This window comes from Protopterus annectens, chromosome 11.part0 (genome assembly GCF_019279795.1).
Source record: "Protopterus annectens isolate FY-2018-M chromosome 11.part0, PAN1.0, whole genome shotgun sequence".
Taxonomy (NCBI): domain Eukaryota; kingdom Metazoa; phylum Chordata; order Ceratodontiformes; family Protopteridae; genus Protopterus; species Protopterus annectens.
The window spans coordinates 400,973,200-400,993,874 of record NC_056745.1 but is presented as its reverse complement, the minus strand read 5'-3'; the positions used below and the strand labels follow the sequence as shown (position 1 = coordinate 400,993,874).

The 20,675-nt window shown below is 38.6% G+C and overlaps 1 protein-coding gene across 1 annotated transcript in view; it reads left to right on the top strand.

Annotated features, from left to right (window-relative positions):
* Positions 1 to 20,675, top strand: part of LOC122815417 (protein canopy homolog 3-like) — a 549,901-nt gene that overhangs the window by 449,943 nt on the left and 79,283 nt on the right. The window contains exon 4 of the mRNA XM_044087893.1: positions 15,371 to 15,493. Within this exon, the coding sequence (XP_043943828.1) occupies positions 15,371 to 15,493 (123 nt within the window). The remainder of the gene's footprint in view (positions 1 to 15,370; positions 15,494 to 20,675) is intronic.

The following is a 20,675-nucleotide window of genomic DNA, read 5'->3' as shown; positions in this document are numbered from 1 at the left end:
GTAAAGCCTTGCTGAGTCTAATTATGGTGGCTGCCAAAAAGAAATTACTAGAAAATTGAAGTCTGTGTCTAGACCAACTTTAGTAGAAGTTGTGAATGTAGTGACAGAGATAAAGCAACTGCAACTGGAATCTTTAGAAAAGGGAAGGAGCAAAATGTATAGGAAAAATGGGAATTGTGGTAACAGTATATGCAGAGCAGGAACGAGGTTTAAGAGGCAGGATTTGAATTAGTTATATAATGTGTAACTGACAATGACTGGATAGTTTATAAGTGATGTATGATGTTTACTACAGTTGTTTCAATGGTGTCTGTGATGTAAACTGTTTGCAACTAAAGTGATATCATTTTGTATGTTTTTCATTTATATAAATGTAAGATTGCCTTTGTCATAGGTGTAAATTAATAAAAAAGTTTGAAAAAAAAAAAAGGAAAATGCATAACCAAGAGAATTGATGTTGGATCCGAGGAAGTTTCCTCCTTAGACTCCGACAATTTCTCCTGACTGGCACTGCTCTGTTTTTGTTGGATCAGAGCAGGTCCCGGACCAGAGATGTTGGTGCCAGCTCTAGACGGTTGACTTCATTTCCGACTTTGTCAGAGCCATTGCTTCCGCTTGGAGCTTTGGCCTTTGACAGCTTGTGTCCAGTTCTGTCGGGAGGCCTCTGCATCCCTTCAAGTAACTTCACTTCCAAGGGAGAGAGATGAGGCTTCCCCAGGTCCATTGGCCTTCCACATAGCAGAAAGGACTTTTTCTACTTTTATAGAGTTGTCTCCTCACACTCAGGTTCTACCCTATTCTTTATTGGATCTGAGCACAGAGCCTGTCATTCCTGTCCTAGGTCACCCTGTCTTGACAAGCTTCCATACTGCTTCACCCCAGAGAGTTTGGTCTTCTTCTGTCACCTCCCTGAAACACCCCACTGAGGAGGTCCCTCAGAAGAAAATTTAAAAGGTACATGGGCTCCCCTTTGGGGTCCCTCACTGAGAATACCTATTTTGAAGAGGAAGAAGGATCTTACCAATCGCCACCTGAGGACGTCGCCTTTGGAGACATCCTAGAACTCCTAGAGCAGAAAGGTAGATGGTCTGCCCAACCTCCTCCTTCTGAGGAATCTGTATTCCTGGAGGCTTTTGGGACAAGCCTGTCTGTGTCCTGGGTGAGTCTCCCAGCAGATGAGCTGATTGACCCAGTCTCCCATTGGACACAGACAGGTCAAGGCTATTACCAAATGCTCCAGTAGGATTCAGAGTCCACCATCAGATCATACACACATTGGATGAAAGGTGTCCCCATGGATGCCGTTGTTGTTGCAGCAGACACAAAGAAGGAGCTAGCAGAGCAAAGGTCCACTGTCCATCCACTTAACAAAGAGTCTAGAGTGTTAGATAGACATCAAAAGCACATTTACACCTCAGCTACCTTCGCACTGAGGTCATTGAACTATTTGGCGCACTTAACCTGTTTGCAGAGAGACCTGGTTGAGGAATTATCCACCTCTATTGTTAACACCATGTCAGAGGAGGACTTGGAAAAAGTCTCTCTCCAACTGGCTACTCTTTCTTCCCTCGCTAATTCCTCGATGAGGTTGATTTTGCATGTGGCAGAAAGTACCTCATGAGCAGCTGGTACAGGCATAGCCATCAGGAGACATGACTGGATAAGAACCCTTCAAGGTGTCATTCATTAATACCGTCCTTCAATGGTCCTCTTTGTTGGACCACGTGTGAAAGACACATTAACCCACAGCGAGCAAGAAGGGAAGGCCTTGTCTGCCATGAGGATCAAGTTTTCTATTCCTCCGAGGATCTTCTACAGGAGCAAGCGAGGAGGGAAGAAAACTTGGTTCAGGAAGTCTCAAGGCTCTTTTCAGGGCCTGCATGGGGATACCTCCTGTAGAGGCAGATGGGAAGGTTTCAATGGTAGACACCGCTCCAGAGGCAGAAGGGGTCCACAGAATCATGACTCCAGGGAACCCTTTACTGACAGGCACTTCCAGCGCTCCTGAAGCACTGCCCGACTGTCCATCTCAGGAGGCAGTTGACGGTTGTCTATCCCTGCACCGGATGCCTGGACAAGCATAACAAACAATTCCTGGGTGCTAAACATTATATCCAGAGGCTATTACATTTTTTCCCTAACTCGTCCTGGCCCAACGAGGAGATTCCCTGACGTGCCACCCAATCAACAGGACTTGCAAGAAGTTCAAAAAGGTCTACAAAAAAAAAGTCATCCAAGAAGTCCTTTCCAAACAAAGTGAATTCAGAACTTACTCTCGCTTCTTTTTGGCGCCAAAAAAAGACAGGAGACCTGAGACCTCTTCTGGATCTCAGCAATCTGAATCATTTCTTCAAGAAGTCAAAGTTCCGAATGGTTACAGTTCAGTCCATTTTGCCACTATTACACAAGGACAATTGGCTGTGCTTCATAGATCTTCATGATGTGTAGTATCATATGAATATCGACAGGCACTCCAGCAGTCATTTGTGCGTTCAGCTGGGAGCCAATCATTACCAGTTCAGGGCACTGCCCTTTGGATTCACCACAGCTCTCTGGGTGTTTATTAAATGTCTAGCAGCCATAGCTACTCACCTGAGACTCACTGCATCAACAAGACATCTTCTACTACAGTCAAGGGACTATTTAGTGAAAATCTTCAACCGCCTGGGTATCATGATAAAGCTTACAAAATTGAAACTGACACACATGCATTTGGATTCAAGAACACAAGTAGCTTACTTGCCAGTACATCACATTTTACTTCAGGCAACACATGAAAGATATGTGCAGCACCTGCAGCCATCAGTCAAGTTGGTTTTATGTGCTCTAGTGTCAGTGGTAGCTGCAATTGCTCTAGTTCCTCTGCCGAGATTCTTCGAGGGTCCTCCAGTGGACGACAACAGTTCAGTGGTCTGTCCTTTACCATCCTCTCTCTGCTCCCATAAAGTTATGTCAGATCTGCAGGAGATATCTGCAGTGGTGGTTGGAATCACACAACCTGCTTCTGGGCAGACCCTTCTGTCTTCCACCATCCATAGCCACATTGACCACAACTCTTCCTAGTCTTGGGGGGGGGGCATTTCTTATGGAAGATGGTCTAAGGCACGCAGTCGATCACAGAGACCAAATTGCATATCAGTGTCTTAGAAATGAGAGCAGTCCTCCTTTCGTTGCAAGCCTTCCAGGACATTCTCCTTCTGGGGTGCGATTGCGATCCACACAGGCAACATGTCTGTAGTCTGGTATATCAACAAGCAAGGACGAACCCATTCCTACCCATTGTGCAGGGAGGCCATGAGAGTTTGGGTGTGGGTGATATCGTCAGACTGTTTGCTATTTGCAACACACATTCCTGGGATATCCAACATTTTAGCAAACAGACTCAGCAGGTCAGTTTTGACCCCTTATGAGTGGTCCCTCAAACAGTCAGTAGCAAACATGATTTTCAGCCTTTGGGGCCAACCTTGTTGCGACCTCTTTGCCTCTTCCCTGAACGCCAAGTGCAACAAATATTTCCTGTGATTCCCCCAGAGGGGGAGTCACAGAGGGATGTTGTAGTCCACAATTGATCCCCGGCTCTCCTTTATACTTACCCCCCATTACAGTTGATCTGAAAAGTACTACAGAAAGCCACCCGGTCAAAGAGTTCCTTGATCCTCATTGCCCCTTTCTGGCCTTGCTAGGTGTGGTTCCTCTTTCTTTGGTCTCACCTCAAGTTTCCACCTTGGATTCTGGATCCTCATACAAGATCTCATATCTCACCCGTCAGAGACTCAGATTCCCAATCTTCATGCCCTCAAACTGACTGCATGGTTTCTCCAATTCCAGTAATTGTAAGAAGGTCCAGGCTAGCCCCCTCTGTACGCGACATTGTTCTGGCCTCTCAGAGAGCTTCCACCAAAAAGGTCTACAATATTAAGTGGAAGAGGTTTTCTCTTTGGACATGTAAGGAAAATATTGATTCTTTCTCAGCAACCATAGCAGATATTCTCCATTTCCATAGCACTCTAGGAGCTAGTTTCTCCACCATCAAACTCCATCTTGCTACGATATCCAGTTTCCATGCCGGGATGAAAAATTCATTCTTTTTTCTTCCAAACTATGTAAGGCTTTCATGGAGGGAATGTTTCATCTTGGACCTCCAATTAAAGATCCCTGTCCTTCTTGAAGACTTCATGATGGTGCTGCAAGGCCTCACCCAGAACCCTTTTGAAACCGCAAGTTCATGTGACATAAAATTTCTTTCTTAGAAAACACTCTACTTAGTAGCTATTACGTCCGCCAAGATAATTTCAGAGCTTCAGGCTTTGTCATCCAAACCTCCTTACATCACTTTTAACAAAGATAGTTTCCTTGAGAACAAATCCTTCCTTTTTGTCTAAGGTGGTCACATAGTCTAACATTAATCAGTCATTTCATTTGCCAGTTTTCTTCCCCAATTTTTTGAATAAAGGTGAATACCTCTTATGTCTCCTGGAGGTTCATAGACAATTGCATTTCTGCCTATTCAAAACAAAGATAGAAAATTTGATCAGTTGTTTGGCTCCTTCTCTACAAACCGATGAGGAGAGGCAGTTTTTTTTTTTTTTTTTTTTATTAAGTGAAATGGATAGCATAGGTTCATAGGGTGGTACTAGGCTATCGGCCCTACGGCCTATACAAGCCTAGCCATAACAGTTCCCTGGCTATTTCTTCCCACACTATTTACTTCTCTGGACCCCTGTCTAGCAGGGCGACTGATGTGACTGCATTTCATTTATTTACTCTGAGAGAGATATAGACTTGCCCCAACCTTCCAGGGCTCATTCTATTAGGGCTATGGCTACTTCATCTGGCTTCTCATCCAGAGCTTCTATTGATGAAGTTTGTGCTGCAACAACCTGGTCTAAGACTCATACCTTTGTTATTCCTTATAAGCTGGACGTTACTTCCAGGAGCAGGGCATCCTTTGGCTTGACCGTGCTCTGGCACATCCTTCCTTAATGGCCACCTGGGAGTTGCATACCTGGGGACTCTGACCCATTTGTGAGGAGGAATGAAAAGTATAACATCAGATTGAAAAGTTATGTACTTACCATAACTAGGTATCTGTGTTGTCCATTTTTCATTCCTGCTTGCGTCCCTCCCATCCATCCCCTGGTTTGGTGTCTTTGTGAAGTACTTAGAAGATTTTGGAACCCTTGGGTTCCAGGGTTGAGCCTCTGATTATCTTTTCTCTACAACTGTGGTAACCTCTGTTAGTTATAGGGCAGCAAACTTGATATGGGGAGTTGAGGAAGGCATGGAGTATTGTGAGTAGGGGGAGGAGTTCAAGACTTGGATCTTAAGTCTGGGAAAGTGACTGAGTCGGATCCGATATCAGATGAATGAAAAATGGACAAGACATATACCTAGTTATAGTGAGTATATAACTTTTCGATATTCAGGGAGATATTTGTGGTAAATCCAATTCTTCTTCTTTCGGCTTTTCCCGGTTACGGGTCACCATAGTGGATCATCTGTCCGATCATGATTGGCATTGGAGTTTTATGGTGTCAGTTTGCTAGCCCGACACCCAACCTTCCACAGAAGGCACACACATACACGCACACACTCATGCCTAGGGCCAGTTTATATGTCCAATCCACCTACAGCATGTGTTTAGGATGTGGGAGGAAACCGGAGCATCTGGAGGAAACCCACGCGACCACAGGGAGGACATGCAGACTCCGCACAGAAGGCACCCCAGTCGAGAATCAAACTGGAGAACATCTTGCTGTGAGGCAGCAATGCTAACCACTGCACTACCGCGGCCGCCCATTTGTGGTAAATCCAACAATTTAACAAAATCTTATCATACTAAAATAGCTACTAATAAATTTCATTGGTTAGTAAAAGACGATTTTACAGAAAACAAAAACAAACCTGTTAACTCTTAATTTTAATATAATAACCTCCTTTAAAAATTTCATTTTCAGGAACCCTGAATATAAAGCATGGATTTTCTTTGCATTTCTAATTGCCTGTACTCAAACTAGTATTAATACATGTAATTTAACAACCATGACTACACTGAAAGATAAAATCATGTTATACTGGTATCAATTACCAGACAATGGGAAGCAACAAAATGTTGACCACATTATTAATAAGTTCAAGTTAAGCAAACCCATGTGGCTAGAAATTCAAAGTTGTAGACAATTTGTTGTATATAAGATTAATCTAATGCACCAGTAGTTAGAAATTCTTCCCCCACATTCATTGATTTACACCAGAATATAATTGGAATGGGACTTCTGTCTAAAATGTATAAGGTACTTAAGAAATCAACAGTATGTTACAGAGAAACCTATTTGGACTATTTTAGACTTGTTAATAATAATTCCCCAAGTGAAGATGATAAAAAAAACTAATACCCCAATCTTCAAAACAAACTACTTTATCACAAAGATGGAGGATATTCTTTTGGAAGTTCTTACATAGAACCTTTATCACACCACATAACGTTGAACTGATGTATAATAAAGATATAGTATACTAGAAATATAAACTAAATGTTAAAGCTGACTGGCAGCATGTTTTTTATGATTGTATAAAACTTAAAACATATTGGGATAATATGAATTCTCCTTTACAGTATGTTTTTAATGATAAATTTATGTTGACCAAATCTTTTATTTTATATAAAACACCTATTCCCACTTGTATCACAAAAATAAAATACCCTCTTTTATGGAGTATCTAACATTAAGTCATCACCAAGAACTGGATGAATGTGACTGCTACTCCTATGAATGAATGTGTACACTTGACAACTGAAGTCTGTCATCTTGAAGTTATCACAATCAAGACAAGAACATCTAGAATCACGTCTTCATATAATATATGATTGAAATTTAAAGCAGTGCTGGATAGGCAAACTTTAATAATTAACTAGCAACTACTCTTATCACATTTCGTTTTCTGTTCAAAAAAACTGTGTTTTATAGTAGGTACCATTGTAAATAGTTATTTTAACTGTTTATTATTGTTCTTGAGAAAAGGATGCTAAGGATGGAGCTGCCAGGTAATAGGAAAAGAGGAAGGCCTAAGATAAGGTTTATGGATGTGGTAAGAGAGAACATGCAGGTGGTTGATGTGACAGAGCAAGGTGCAGAGGATAGGAAGAAATGGAAACCAATGACCCGCTGTGGTGACCCCTAATGGGAACAGCCAAAAGAAGAAGAAGATTATTGTTCTTTTAAATGTGTATATTTGTTTTATAATTTTTTTATTATATATTAATGTTTTGTTAAAATTTTCAATAACAACAACTGGGAAAAAATATTTGCTGTACGTGAACTTGAATGCCAAGTGTGCATAATATCGAATGTTCTGGATTTTAAGGTAGGTGAGTGTGTGTGTGTGCTCATGCTCATCTATGTGTGTGTGTGTGTGTGTGTGTGTGTGTGTGTGTGTGTGTGTGTGTGTGTGTGTGTGTGTAGAAAAATTGAAGAAATACGGTACAATTTTTGTGTGTTGCACTTTCTGCCCCACCCTCAGCAGAAACATATCTTATGCTTTTAGAGTTTGAGTTTTAAAAAGGAAGATAGGAATAAATTCCCTCTCTCCCCAACCTGAGAACAAGTCAAACCAAACAAATAGTATAGGGTACAGTGTTAGCCAGGTCTCTTTTTAATAGTAACTCTCAAGCAACCAGAAACTACAGTTTTCCAGCATCTACCAGTCTCCATGGGTGCCGGTTACCTGAGAGTTTACTGTAATACATATATATATATATATATATATATATATATATATATATATATATATACACACACACACACACACACACACACACACACACACACACACACACACCCATACATACACACCCATACATACACATGGTTAGATAAGGGGTGTGGGAGTTTATGCGCAAGTGAGTGTGGGTTAGATTCAGTGTTAGATAAGCGGATAGTGTGTGTGAGTTTTGGGTGTGTTACTGAATTTTAGGGTTGGGGTAAGTTAGGTGATAGTTGTGTTGTGTGTATGTTTGTGTGCTTGTATGTGTTCTGTATCAAAATGTCATGTGTAATGATAGTACTATGGGAAGGGTTTTTCCTTAGGTCAGATGTAGAGTTAGGGAAAGTAGGTGTTAATAAGGTGGATCGGGGGACATTGTTTCTGTGAAGTCGTGAAACTCTTGCACCTGAGGGAAAATTGGCAGTCTGACCCACCCACTCAAGACAAGCAGTTTCTTCTTTGAGGCATATGGTTGGGTGTTCCCTATTCTGGTAGACTGGTTCATTGACTTATCCCCTAGAAGGGCATGGCAGGAGCCTGATTCTTCAGAATGCATACCAAGAAAACCCAACAACAATTCTATGGTGGATTCAGTCTTTGTTGCTGTCGTTACCAAGAAAGAGCCAATGGATGACACAGCCAATGTCCATCCACCTAACAAGGAGTCTAGAGCAATGTATTGGATGAGAAAGTGAGAATATGCTTTAGCCACATTTGCTTTTCAGGCCTTAAACTACACCACTCATATGAACCAGTTTCAGAGAGATCTGTCAGAAGAGGCTTTTAGCTTGTCTGAAAAGACATCTAGAAAACAGCTAGAGGCCACTGTAGGTACTCTGTAAACAGTCTCTCCATTTGGCTCTCTCATAATGTAGAATACAAACTAACACCAGAAACAAGTGAAACTGATAAAGTGGGGCACACCCTGCCAGACACAAAAACAACCACAGAATAAACCGAATAAAAGGATTACCACTGAATATACAGTTTAATAAAAAGTAGAGTTCCAGTGTACCTAAGAAAATGCGTGAGAGGCAGACAGGAAGAAGACCAGCAACACTGAAATTAGTGAATATATACGAGGCTGTAAAGCATCAGTCATATTTGTGAAATATGGCTTTTTACAAAAAAAAATTATTGAAAAAAATTAGATTTTTCTTGACTGTTAAATTTGGGGGACTGAAAGGAATATACCCCACTTCATGTCATTAATGTTTGGAAAGACACTAAAAGAAAAAAAATAGAAAAAGTAACTGTAAATAAAACAATTTTTTTAACTGTGTTTGTATATAACTTTTCATGATATAAATTGCGTGTTATATAGTTACGCACTTTTTAAAGTAAACAAGTACTTTTTTTCTTTTTTTAGTTTTAAGGAGTATTGGCATCACAACATAAAAGGAGTGGAAAGACTGAACAAAAGCATGTTTAAGTTAATAGGCTGTAATCCTGAGCTGTTGGAGTGGGGGATCAGATGGACAAGAGTACGGATTATAATATCTGTACAGTTCTAATGTTTTCTTTTTGCCTTCTTGCATAGGTGAATGTCTGGGTTAATGCTCTTGGATTAATCTAATGCAATGACTAGTGCTCCTTTAGCAAATAAATGTTTGGTGTGAGTTGAGACATTTTCACGTGAGGACAGCTGTACATTCTATTCTTAATGTTTCTGTGGATCAGACTGATGAAAGGTGAATGCAGTAAATCTTGAAAAATGTAGACAGTGTTTACTGAGAGAAATGTAAAATTAAAAGTTAAACTGGCAAGCAGCTTAATAAAAAATAAAGTTTGAAAATTTTGGAGGTGAATAAGAGATAACAGTTTTTCTGGTAACTAAATATTTTAATAGATCTACTAGAACAATGTATAATGTAGTTTTAGTTGAAGATAGCCAGTACGCTTTTTCTTAAGGCTAAAAGTTAATGTTTTCTAAAAGCATACAAGCTGTTTTTCATGGTTTACTATCAAAATTTAGATCTGCACTTATGCAAAGCTTGGAAGGTCAAAAGGCTGTTTTCAAGCTCGCATAATGTCCATCCGGAAAATGTTCTACTCCTCATAATTGAATGGTAGTGTGCATTCGCTAATGTGGAATCGAAGTTCTGATAACAGATCGCACTATATTTGGAATTAGGAAATGTATCCTTTTTCTCACAATAGTGTGATCTTGGAGTTGGAATATATAATATGCAGGGGGTGTGGGATTCAGAGGGGCCTGCCCCCCCCCCTGCAAAAACGTTACTGGTAATACAGACTTTCGACACTGGAACTTCCGGTGTTCAAATGTTGATTCCTTGTTGCCATTTCTGAAATTTTGGTAATTCGTTGTTACCAATTTTGGCAAATTGTTTTTATCAGAGGTGGAAAATTATTTTGATTTTCCACATTTTGATAGAAAAAAATTTGTACACTGGAAGGCAATCAAGATAAGTTAAGAACAGACAGCAATTAGTGTAAGTAGGAGCACAGGCTGTAACATGCACCTTAGCCTGAATAACCTTAATTTTAGGTTAGTTAATACCCGTAGGTGCAGCTATTGATTTGGGATAATTATTTCTGTCATGGGGGTAAACTTCAATATTTGAAGATGTGCATAGTATTGTGCTTTTGTTTTAAGATTGTAGGTTATGGGGGGGGGTGTTTGTTTTTTTTTGTTTGTTTGTTTGAGGGTTTTTATTAAAGCCAAAAGTCTTGTAAAATGTGACAGAGGTTCAAATGGAGATGCAAGAAACAACTGTATTAAGGATCGACCTGACAAACATTAGTGAATACATGTACCACAAAAGCTAGAAATAAACATTTCAAAAGATGTCATAAATAATAAGTGGGAGTTCTAACTTATCTGAATGGTTACACTATCCATATTATTTTGGAATGTGAACATGTCATATACAAAAAGGTAAGAGTATTCAATTCTGTTAAGAAATTTAGACAAATAGTACAAATAGCAATGCTACAGGAGACACATTGAGAAAGAAGTGAGCATGTGAATTTGATAAAGAAAGGATTTCAGGATGGGTATTCAGTAGAATAACAGGGACAAACGAAAAGTGGAGTACTTATACTAATTGCTAGAGGACCTCCAGTAATGAGAGAAGAGGAGGAAAAGATAATGGTAGATTTGTGGTAGTTAGGGGCTACTGGCAAGGAAGGAGGATTACACTGGCATGCATTTATATTCCACCTAAAACTGCTATTATAGAGCTTAAGAAAACTTTGGGAGAAGTAATCCGCTTTCTGTAGGGAATATTCCTTCTAGATGAGGTATGGAACTGGATTATCAGCAGTATACATGTATCTGTGGGACATAGAAGGGAAAATATAACAAAAGAAGGTAGATTCCTGAAGAAATGTATTTAAATATTTGGTATAAAGATGTGTTTCCAGTAGTATGAACTCTGAGAGAATCTACATTATTATTAACCAAGGTATAATAACTAGGCAGAAATTATATTTTACAGGAACATTTGCATTTACTTGAAAACTTCAGCACATGTCCAGTAACTATTTCAAAGCAAGCGCCAATAGCAACTAAAATGAAAATACAGGGTAATGAAGTAAAAAAGGAAACACTGTCACTTCCCCACATACCTAATAAAATAGATGAATTTAAGGAATAAGTAGTGAAAATTATGAGTTAATTAGGGAAGATGGAAATTTCTTCAGAAAACATAGCTCGTGAGTAGGAAAAATGAAAGTAGATTTTAAAAATAGGGTATAAAGAAAAAGAAAATATATATGGTTAAAAAGCAAGAATTATTTAGAGGGCTAACAAAGGTTAAAATATTGCAGACTAAGGGGAACCTCATAGAACAAGAAGAGTCGCATCTGCAAAGTGCTAAAGAGAAAATAAGGGAGTATCTGGATAATATGTGTAGAGTTTAGGAAGATTGCTGTTAAGCAACTGTTTTTTTTTTTTTTTTTTTTTGCTAACTCCAGAGAAGAAAACATTTTATCACAATGACTTGGGCAATAGAAAGTAGAATTGGTTGTTGCCAAACTCAGGACGCCTGTCAACAAAATATAAGTAACCAGAGATCATGTAGAGGTATTAGAGATGTCAAAAATTTGTATAAAGCATAGGAATGTGGAAATCAAGGGAAAGCACAAATGGAAATAGAAATATTCATGGAAGACGTAAGTATGCCAAGATTAGAGGTAGATGAGGCTCAACAATTAGTAGTTAAGGAGGAGATATGAAAAGGCAAGTCTCCGGGAATAGATGGTATTCCTGTGGAGGTTTAGAAGCAAGGAGGAAAGAAAATGAGATCTGGAAGGGTTTATTTAACAGTACTTTAAAAGGAGTGGGAGCATCTACATCTTGGAAGAAAGTTGTGGTGGCTCTACTACCTAAAGATGGTAAAGATTGATCAGACTCAGCTTCATATACGCCCATTTACATTTTAGATCACAATCATAAATTGTTTGTCTATAATAGCTGAAAGAATGCCAAAATTGTTAAATGTGGATCAGTGCATTTTTGTGGGGGGGAAGCTAACATTTGAAAACATTAAGAGAACACTGGTGATCCAGAGGGAAACAGTATGTAAGAAAATACTGTTGTTGGTGAGTCTTGATGCAGAAAAAACATTCAACAGAGTAAGCTAGTATTTTTAGTTGGGCCGTGGAAGCATTTGCATTCCCCAATAGAATAGAATAATACAGTTAATTTTGAGTATGTGTATATATATATATATATATATATATATATATATATATATATATATATATATATATATATATATATAGGATATAGGGCAAAAATTGAAGTCCTACTCTGACAACTTGTGTCTGAACAGAGGAACCAGACAGAGGTGTCCTCCTTCCCCTTGGCATATTTGCATTATATTTAGAGCCTATGGCAAAGGAGTTAAGGGACTCTGAAATTCAAGGATATAAGTGGTACAGTAATCAAGAAAAGCTGGCTTCATTTGCAGGTGATACTGTTTTGTAGCTGATAAAATCAGAAAAGTATGTCTCAGTGTTGTGGAACTTTCTGAGATAGTTTCAAGTCTTTTGGGGATATAAAATTGACAAATACAAAATAAAGGCTGTAGCTGTAAACTGTGTACTTGCACATGAATTGGTTTAATAATACCCATATTTATGATGCAGTAAAATGAAGTATTTAAGAGTATGGATTAAAAAGAATGATGTTGTGGCAGCTAAGGATAAGTGGGAAGAGTGTAACCAAAAATAATACAAAAATTGAGAAACAGGAAGCTGTTTATGGATATGGATAGCAAGATACAAGCAGTGAAGATCTTTTTAAGTCCCTTTAGCTTTATGCACAGGTTGGGCATATTTTTCAACCAGAGGAGAAAGTGTGGATCGTAATTTAATAAAGAGATGAATGAAGGATTTTGTTTGGAAGGGAAAGAGGGGAAAAGGCAAGTGGGATATGTTGTTCCTTTCAGTAGAACAAGGTGGTTTTGCATTACCTGATTAGAATGGATATTTTAGAGGTACAAAGTTGAGGCTTATATACACAACATAAGCAGAAATCTATAATTCACAGTGGAAAGGGATGATGATGAAGCTGGGGGAATGCAAGAAATAAGGAGAGGGTGGGGTTTTAGATGCAGATCCTTAAGGAGAGTAACAGCAGTCATGCAGATTTTTATATTCACAAAGCAGCAGATGGTATTCTAAGAACTAAGCCATCATGAGGATGGAGAATGGAGATTTTGCTGATAAGGATGGCTGGGGTTAGGGATACAGAATAAGCAAGAGGGCTGCAATTTACTTCAGAAAACTGGCAAAGGAACAAAGGTATTCAGAGCACATAACTAGAGATGGAAAGCTAATAGACTAGAAAGAGGCCAAGAAGACATTTGGATGCAGGCTAGAGAATGCCTTCTCTTTTGGGAATTGATATCAATCAGAATATAGGCAAAGAGAAAGGGATAGGGGAATCCTAAGGGAAAGATCTGCTCCGGTACTGTTTTTAGTTGAATATAGAGCAGAAGCTGCTGTTTAAAAAGGATAATTGTTAGGGCATATATGTAGGTATCAATTAGAGGAGGTTAGAAAATAGTGAGTAAGGAGATTGGATAAGCAGTTTACAAGGAAACAGTGGAAGGACATATGTATAGCTCTCAAATATGCAACAAAGTGTAGAAGATTTAGGGGTTTTGCTTGGACATGTTTGTATAGGTATTTTTGTACCCCAAGTAAACTCCAAAGAATTTTTCCCCAGGTAGATGGCAGATGGTGGTGGTAGTGGTATGATGGTGAAGAAAGAGGTAACTGGGAACTTTGGGAGTGTAATGAGTGCTTAGACTTTAAAAATTATCTACAAAGTACTCTGCCAGAAATATTGGGTGAGCAAATGTGTGAAACTAAGAAAATTATTTTTATGATCTTATAAGATCTGAATTGCCAAGACAGAGTAAGTTTAGTTCTGGTGGTTGCCAGAAAAGTGATCACTAGAAAATGGAAGTCAAAGTTTAAACCAGCTGTAGTTAAAGTCGTGAACATTGTAACAGCGATAAAATAACTGGAAGTGGGATCTTTAGAAAAGGTAGGAGCAAATGACATGGAAACGATGGAAATTATAGGAGCATTACATGCAGAATAATGTTTGAGGAGTTGTGAGGGAAGGCTGGAATTGAGAGGTTTATGTAATGTTGGATTGATGATAACTGTATAAAATAATGTATGTGATATATAAATGTTTGTAACTGTAAACATGTTAACATGATTTGTTTTCTTTATAATGTGCATTTGTGTTGTGATAATTCAATTAAGGTGTTAAAAATAGACTCAGAGTGACTCCGAACAAGTGATTCACTTTGTCAGGAGTAGTGTGTTACAGAAGAATGCCAAAGAAGCTGACAAGTAAAGTGTACAAACAGTGGTACAACCTGTGTTACTGTATGTTACTGAAACCTGGTCATCGAAGGCAGAGCAGTTGAGGAAGCTAGAGGTGATGGATGTATAGTAACTAAGATGGGTGGTAGGATGCACACTTTAGAACAGACAAAGACAAAGAAATCAGAACATCAGAGCAGAAGCCAAAGTGGCTCCAAATGCGGAGAAGGTCAAAGAGAACAGATTACAGTGGTTTGGGCACATCTGATTTGGGAGACACAACCAGAAGCCAAGAGGAAACTAGGGCATCCAGCAAAGAGATGGGTGGATTGTTTGAGAAGACCTGCAAAAGTCATGCATGAATGTCAAAGAAGGAAAGGAAATGGCATTTAATTGAGAGAGATGTTGACAGTTGATAGTACACCCTGAACCCATGTAGAAAAAAATGGGAGAGAAAGGGAGTTGATGATGGAAGAGAGAATGTGTGTTTTGTAAATCTTTAGTAGTAATAAAATAAGTTATAATTATTTTGAAGACTACTTTGAGTATGTTGCTGTCAGTGGACATTTTGGATTTTGCAAACCACTATCATAGTATTGATTTTGGAATGAAATGCATTTTTTTATGAATGTTCACATTTCCTTTGCTTAAATTTTCTGGAACAGATTCCTGTAAAGTGTTACAAATAGAGCATATTGTCAGCCTTTTCCCCCTTCTTATATATTTTTAATAATTGAGCAAATCAGCTGTTATTTTTTCTAAGATGCATTTATCTCCTTATTAAAAATTGTAGGGGATGCCTGAAACATTCCAGACGTTACATAACCTGGTCCATAAGGGAGTAAAAGTTGTGATGGATATTCCCTATGAACTGTGGAATGAAACTTCAGCAGAGGTGGCAGATCTCAAGAAACAGGTGAGATGGAAGTAATGAAGTTTTTACTATGTATAAAAATAGATCTTTGGCAGTAAGATATGTAAAACTCTACCTTAAGGTTACTGGCATCAGGTAGGATAATGCAAAAGTTATAATGCTTAATCTTGCCTTAATCTTATGTCACTCATGGGTATAGTTGAGACTTCCAACATTTTCACATCCTTTGATTTCAGAACTACACCACTATTATCCACTAATCTGGGAAGGAGATAATAATACAACAGCAAATGGCCACTGATAGTGTTAGGAAACTTTGTTGTCTGCCTAAAATTTAGCAAATTAATTTAAGACTGTGTGGTGACTCTGTCCCTGTTTATATCAAAGTGCTCTTTCCAAGCTGACTCTAAAATACAGTCCAGCAAGAAAACTTTTTGATTACATTATTTCTTATTTATCAGCAGTACTTTTAGAAACCCATGAAATAGAAATGTTTTTTGTCACTCTTGAGTTTTCATCTATATCATACGCCTCATGGACATTATTTTTCAAATTCCATTTAGTTTCACTGGTCCACACATGCCAGGAATTCACAAGGAGAGAACGTTGACAGTTGAGTGGGTGGGACTGATAGAGGTAAATATAATTCCATTCATTTAACTGCAGTTGTGGGAGGGCACACCATCACTAGCACACCATCACTACTGCCATTCTGCGGAATATCACGTGCAGACTGGGAGTATGTAGTTGTGTTGGGGAAGGTGTTACATCTTTGGTTTCGGTAAGCATGGATGAAGGAAAATTAGTAAGACTCCGTTAGTGCATTTCTTACAGGTCTGTTGAGTGCCACATAGTGCTGCCTTCAAATGCTACGTTGACATTGTAGAAAAGACAATGATAGCAGCAAACTACATTCTGTTAATGAGGTTAAGAGTACCCAGTTCTCAGCATAGGGTTGTGTTTTCTGCCATCTGGTCATTGTTTATATGAAAAAGGTGAAGCTTCTTGTACTGCAACCACCGTTATAGTGCAAAAATAAAAGTAGTTCATCATGTTCTTTACTTCCAGAGGCCCAGTCTTTGTGACAGATGAATTAGGCAAACAAACTTCATCTGATTTTCCTCAAGCAAAGGTTTGTTTTATGCATTAATCCTTTGATGCCAAAAGTTGTTTCTGAATTTACACTGAATTATGCCATCATTCTCCTACTTTTCTTTTTGGAACCTAAAAACAAGGGAGAGAAGATTGTGCAAATTGCATTATATAATAGTTTACCAGTTAATTAATTTTTAATATAATTTTAATATATATATAATTATCAAAGTTAATTGTGGTGACACCCTTTTTGACACAGGCAGATTTGGTACTCCATTTAAATGTAACCGGCCAAGGGCAATTACCACAAGCTTCATTTTATTCTTGATCTGCTCACACAGTTTTGGGGTGACTGGTGCACCCCAGTTTAGAGCAATTGCTGCTGACAGCCTGAATGGTAATATTTTGATACCTTTAGGTACTTGCTTCACGAGGATGTGCAACATCTATCAAAAGAGACAAGAAACCTTGCAGCTTGAAAATCTTATGTTTACAAGTGGAAGATGTTTTCTGGGTGGTGCCTAACCAGTATCAGAGGGCCTGGTTTGCTGTCTACCCCTCTGGTTTTGAAATATTTGTTTAAGCTGCTCAACAATGGTTTATCTTGTGCATCTGTCAAGGTGCATCTTGTTGCCATTTCAGTTTGTTCCCATGGATTTCCCTGTTTCGGCTCTTTTTGTGGTCTGTTTATAAAAGGAATGTACTTTTTTCTTGAAAAATTAACCTTATCTACATTTCAATATGCCTTCCAGACTAATTTGAAGTTCATCACCTGGAAAACTGTTTTGCTATTGCTCTGACATCTGTAAGGCAAGTCTCTGAGCTGAAAGCTGTCATGGTGTGCCATTCATATCTGATTTTCCACAAGGACAAGTTTTTTTTACTCACTGATCCTTCTTTCACACAGAAAGTTCTTTGTGAATTTTCCCTGAATCAAGCCATCGGACTCCCAGTTTTCTTTCCAGAACCTAAAACAAGGAGAAGATTTTGCATCAGGTACTACCTTGACTGAACTAACCCCTTAAGGAAAGCTGAACAGTTATTTCCTAATCTGGTGGTAAGATGGTTCAACCTGTCTGTAAGCAAATGCTTGCTCATTTGTTGTCATCTGCTATTGTATTTTGTTACTGCTACCATGGTAAATCTATTCTTGTCAAGGTTAAGGCAGATTCCACCAGAGCCTTATCCTCCTTGTTGGCATATTGGAAAGGAATAGATTCTATAAGCATGCTACAGGCAGCAACCTGGTCCTCTGTTCATGCATTTACAAAACACTAGAAACTGGATTCTTTCTCAAGTTCCAGAGCAGGCTTTGTGAGCACTATTCTCTAGGGGCTAATGGATCATTATCCTTCTTCCTCCATGATAGGGTAAGTTTTGGGAACATACCCATATGGCACTGAGGTACTGTGAATGACAAACATAGTACAGTTGCGGAAGTCAACTCAACTGTAACAGTAGATGCTTGAATTTCTCATTTCTTCGTGGCAGCACCCACCCACCATTCTCCTTATTTTGCATATAGCTCAGTGGTATCCAACCTTGTTGTGTTGTTGGTTGGCTTTGTTTATTTGTGTTGGGAGTTTTTCGGTTGCAGATTGGTTGGTTTCAGGAAATTTTGTCTGCACAAACCCACCCTGGCAGATTTCCAAAGCCCTTCCACTGACTCCTGTGATAAGGGATTGGCTAATCCCCTCCCATCAAGGGAATCCTAACCCCTTTCATAGGAAGTCAGTTATTCAGACTTTTAGTGCTAAGTAGGAAGTGTCAAGAAGGACCAGAAGCAAGAATTGCCTGTTCATCCTCAGTCTTTCCACTGGATCCATGCCTGAGGAATGGAGAGATGGTTAGAATTTGACTGTCTGTATATGTTTGGAGGCTAAAGTAAAGAACATGCAGAATTATTATTACCTTTTAAACTTATCGGAGGTACTTGGCTGGGATGTCTGTTGTGTACCTCTTTGCTCTTTACAATCTGTATGAAGCCTTTGTTGCAACATGTTAAGCATTTACATATAAGAGATTATCGAGTAGGGCAAGCAGATTCAAGGGTTTATTTACTCATGATGTACTAGAATATTTAAGACCACCTGAAGAAGATTTGTGAAATTCATCTCATGCCTTAGACTGTTTGGTAGGCTTTCGTGATAAAAAGTTAATATTGATAAGGCTAGGGAAGTGTCATTAAATTATGTCACCTTTGCATTTAAGAAATATAAATATTTGTGAAAGTTTGTTCATAAGAAATGTTTTGGGTTTTGATTAGGTAATTTGATTCACCAACAATAAATGCATATTTAGAGCTCGGACAAATATGAATGTAAGTTGTTAAATATTTCGGGGTTTGAATTCAACCGGATTGCAAGAACTCCATTATTTTGTACAAATTTTTGTGTTTAGACTTTTTTTGCAGGTATCATCAAAATTTTAAAGGTTGTTTGAAAAATATTATGTGGGTTTCCATATTAGTATGGGGAATGGTGATATTGCTAGAGGAGTTAGAAGTATTAAATGTACTACATCTTGAAGCTATGCAGATGAACATACTTGGTTAAAAAGAATGTGCGGTCTTATGACTTCATGAAAAAACACCAACAGCTCAGTTAAATTCCCAGAGTTTAATAAGCAAAACACAAGCTTTCACACCATACGATTTCTTCATCAGACATTGAAAAGTTTCTTTCACATACAGTACTTTTTAAATAACAAATGGTTGTAGTCACGTTATAAAATATCCAGTAAAGGTACAGTTTCATCCAAAATGTTTGCATTTCAAAACAGATTTAATTGACACAGCTTCATGTAAATTGGGGGTGTGGTGCACTCTAAAAAAAGAAATCCATGTATACTCTTCCTTTTCATTTAAAGAAATAATGCAGGAAAGGAGTTAGAAAGGGAAGAACTCCTGTATGTGACTAAACATCTCCCCTAAGTGCCAGCATACTAACACAAATGCAGGAGAACAGCGATTGTCGAACATAGCTGTTCTACTTTAAACTTATTGTTTGCAGGGGGAAAGTGCCCACACCTCCAAAATGTATTTATACCAACTCTGAGTTTATCATACCTCAGAAAAATGGAATATTCTGAGAAATGACCATCTCAGACTTAGTGTATGCAAGTCCATTTTTTCGGCCATTCAGTTTCCGTATTTCAGGACCTGCTATAGCAGGTCCTGATTATTTCAAATGGTTCCTATCCAATCAGCATATGCAGACATTGAAGCAATTATTTTGTGCATCACACTGGATATGTCAAGCTTGTTGAAGTTAGCCAGTACTGTGATAGAGAAAGGTAAAGCCTTAACTACGGTCTTTTTAATCAGAGTTCAGTTAATGGTTCTGACATCTGAGGCACTGCCAGACAAATATGGGCTTGCCTTTCCCAAGAGTTGGGGAGTACACTCATGGATGCATCTTGCAGCTCATTCCCAGAGGAGGCTAAGGTCACATAGAGAGGTTGTTGTGATAAAGAGAAATAGTAGAGAGACATTGGCTAAGTCATTACAGAGGTTGGAAGATACGCCAGCATGTTCCCATCACATGTCTGTCCCTGGACTTTGACAGATATGATTTGGGGAGAGACATTAGGGCATAAACAATTAAACACTCCATAGCAGCAGTATGACACTGTACCAGGAGCCTTAGTTTCTTTACCAGCCCAAGCACTAGTCAGAGTAAGTCCAGGTAAGGCGTGCCAGATAGACCAAGTGGGTGAGAAAAGGTACTGTTGGCAACAGGTTGTCAGGTGCGAGTAACAAAAAAAAAAGTTACTGAAGTTGTTTTGTTTTTCTGAGAACGAGGTGAAGATGGGTTACAAAGATGGGATATGAAGTTGTACTAAGTTGATCTTTTAGAAACTGCTATGGTGGTGTGATGATTGGTAGGAATAGGATCATATAATTAACAAATTCCATTGGAAGTAGGGGAAATATCTGGAGACTCCAGTACAAAAACTGCAAAGTACTTGAGGTTTACTGATTTAATGAAAACTATGTCCAAAAATGGTAGCCTTTGTTTAGAATCCAGTGGTAAGGCTTCCTTTTATCAAACAGTTGGTGAGCAGGGCTTATGGATCCTGATTATAAACTGGATGGCTACATTATATTATTGAAGAAATCCCAGAGTTT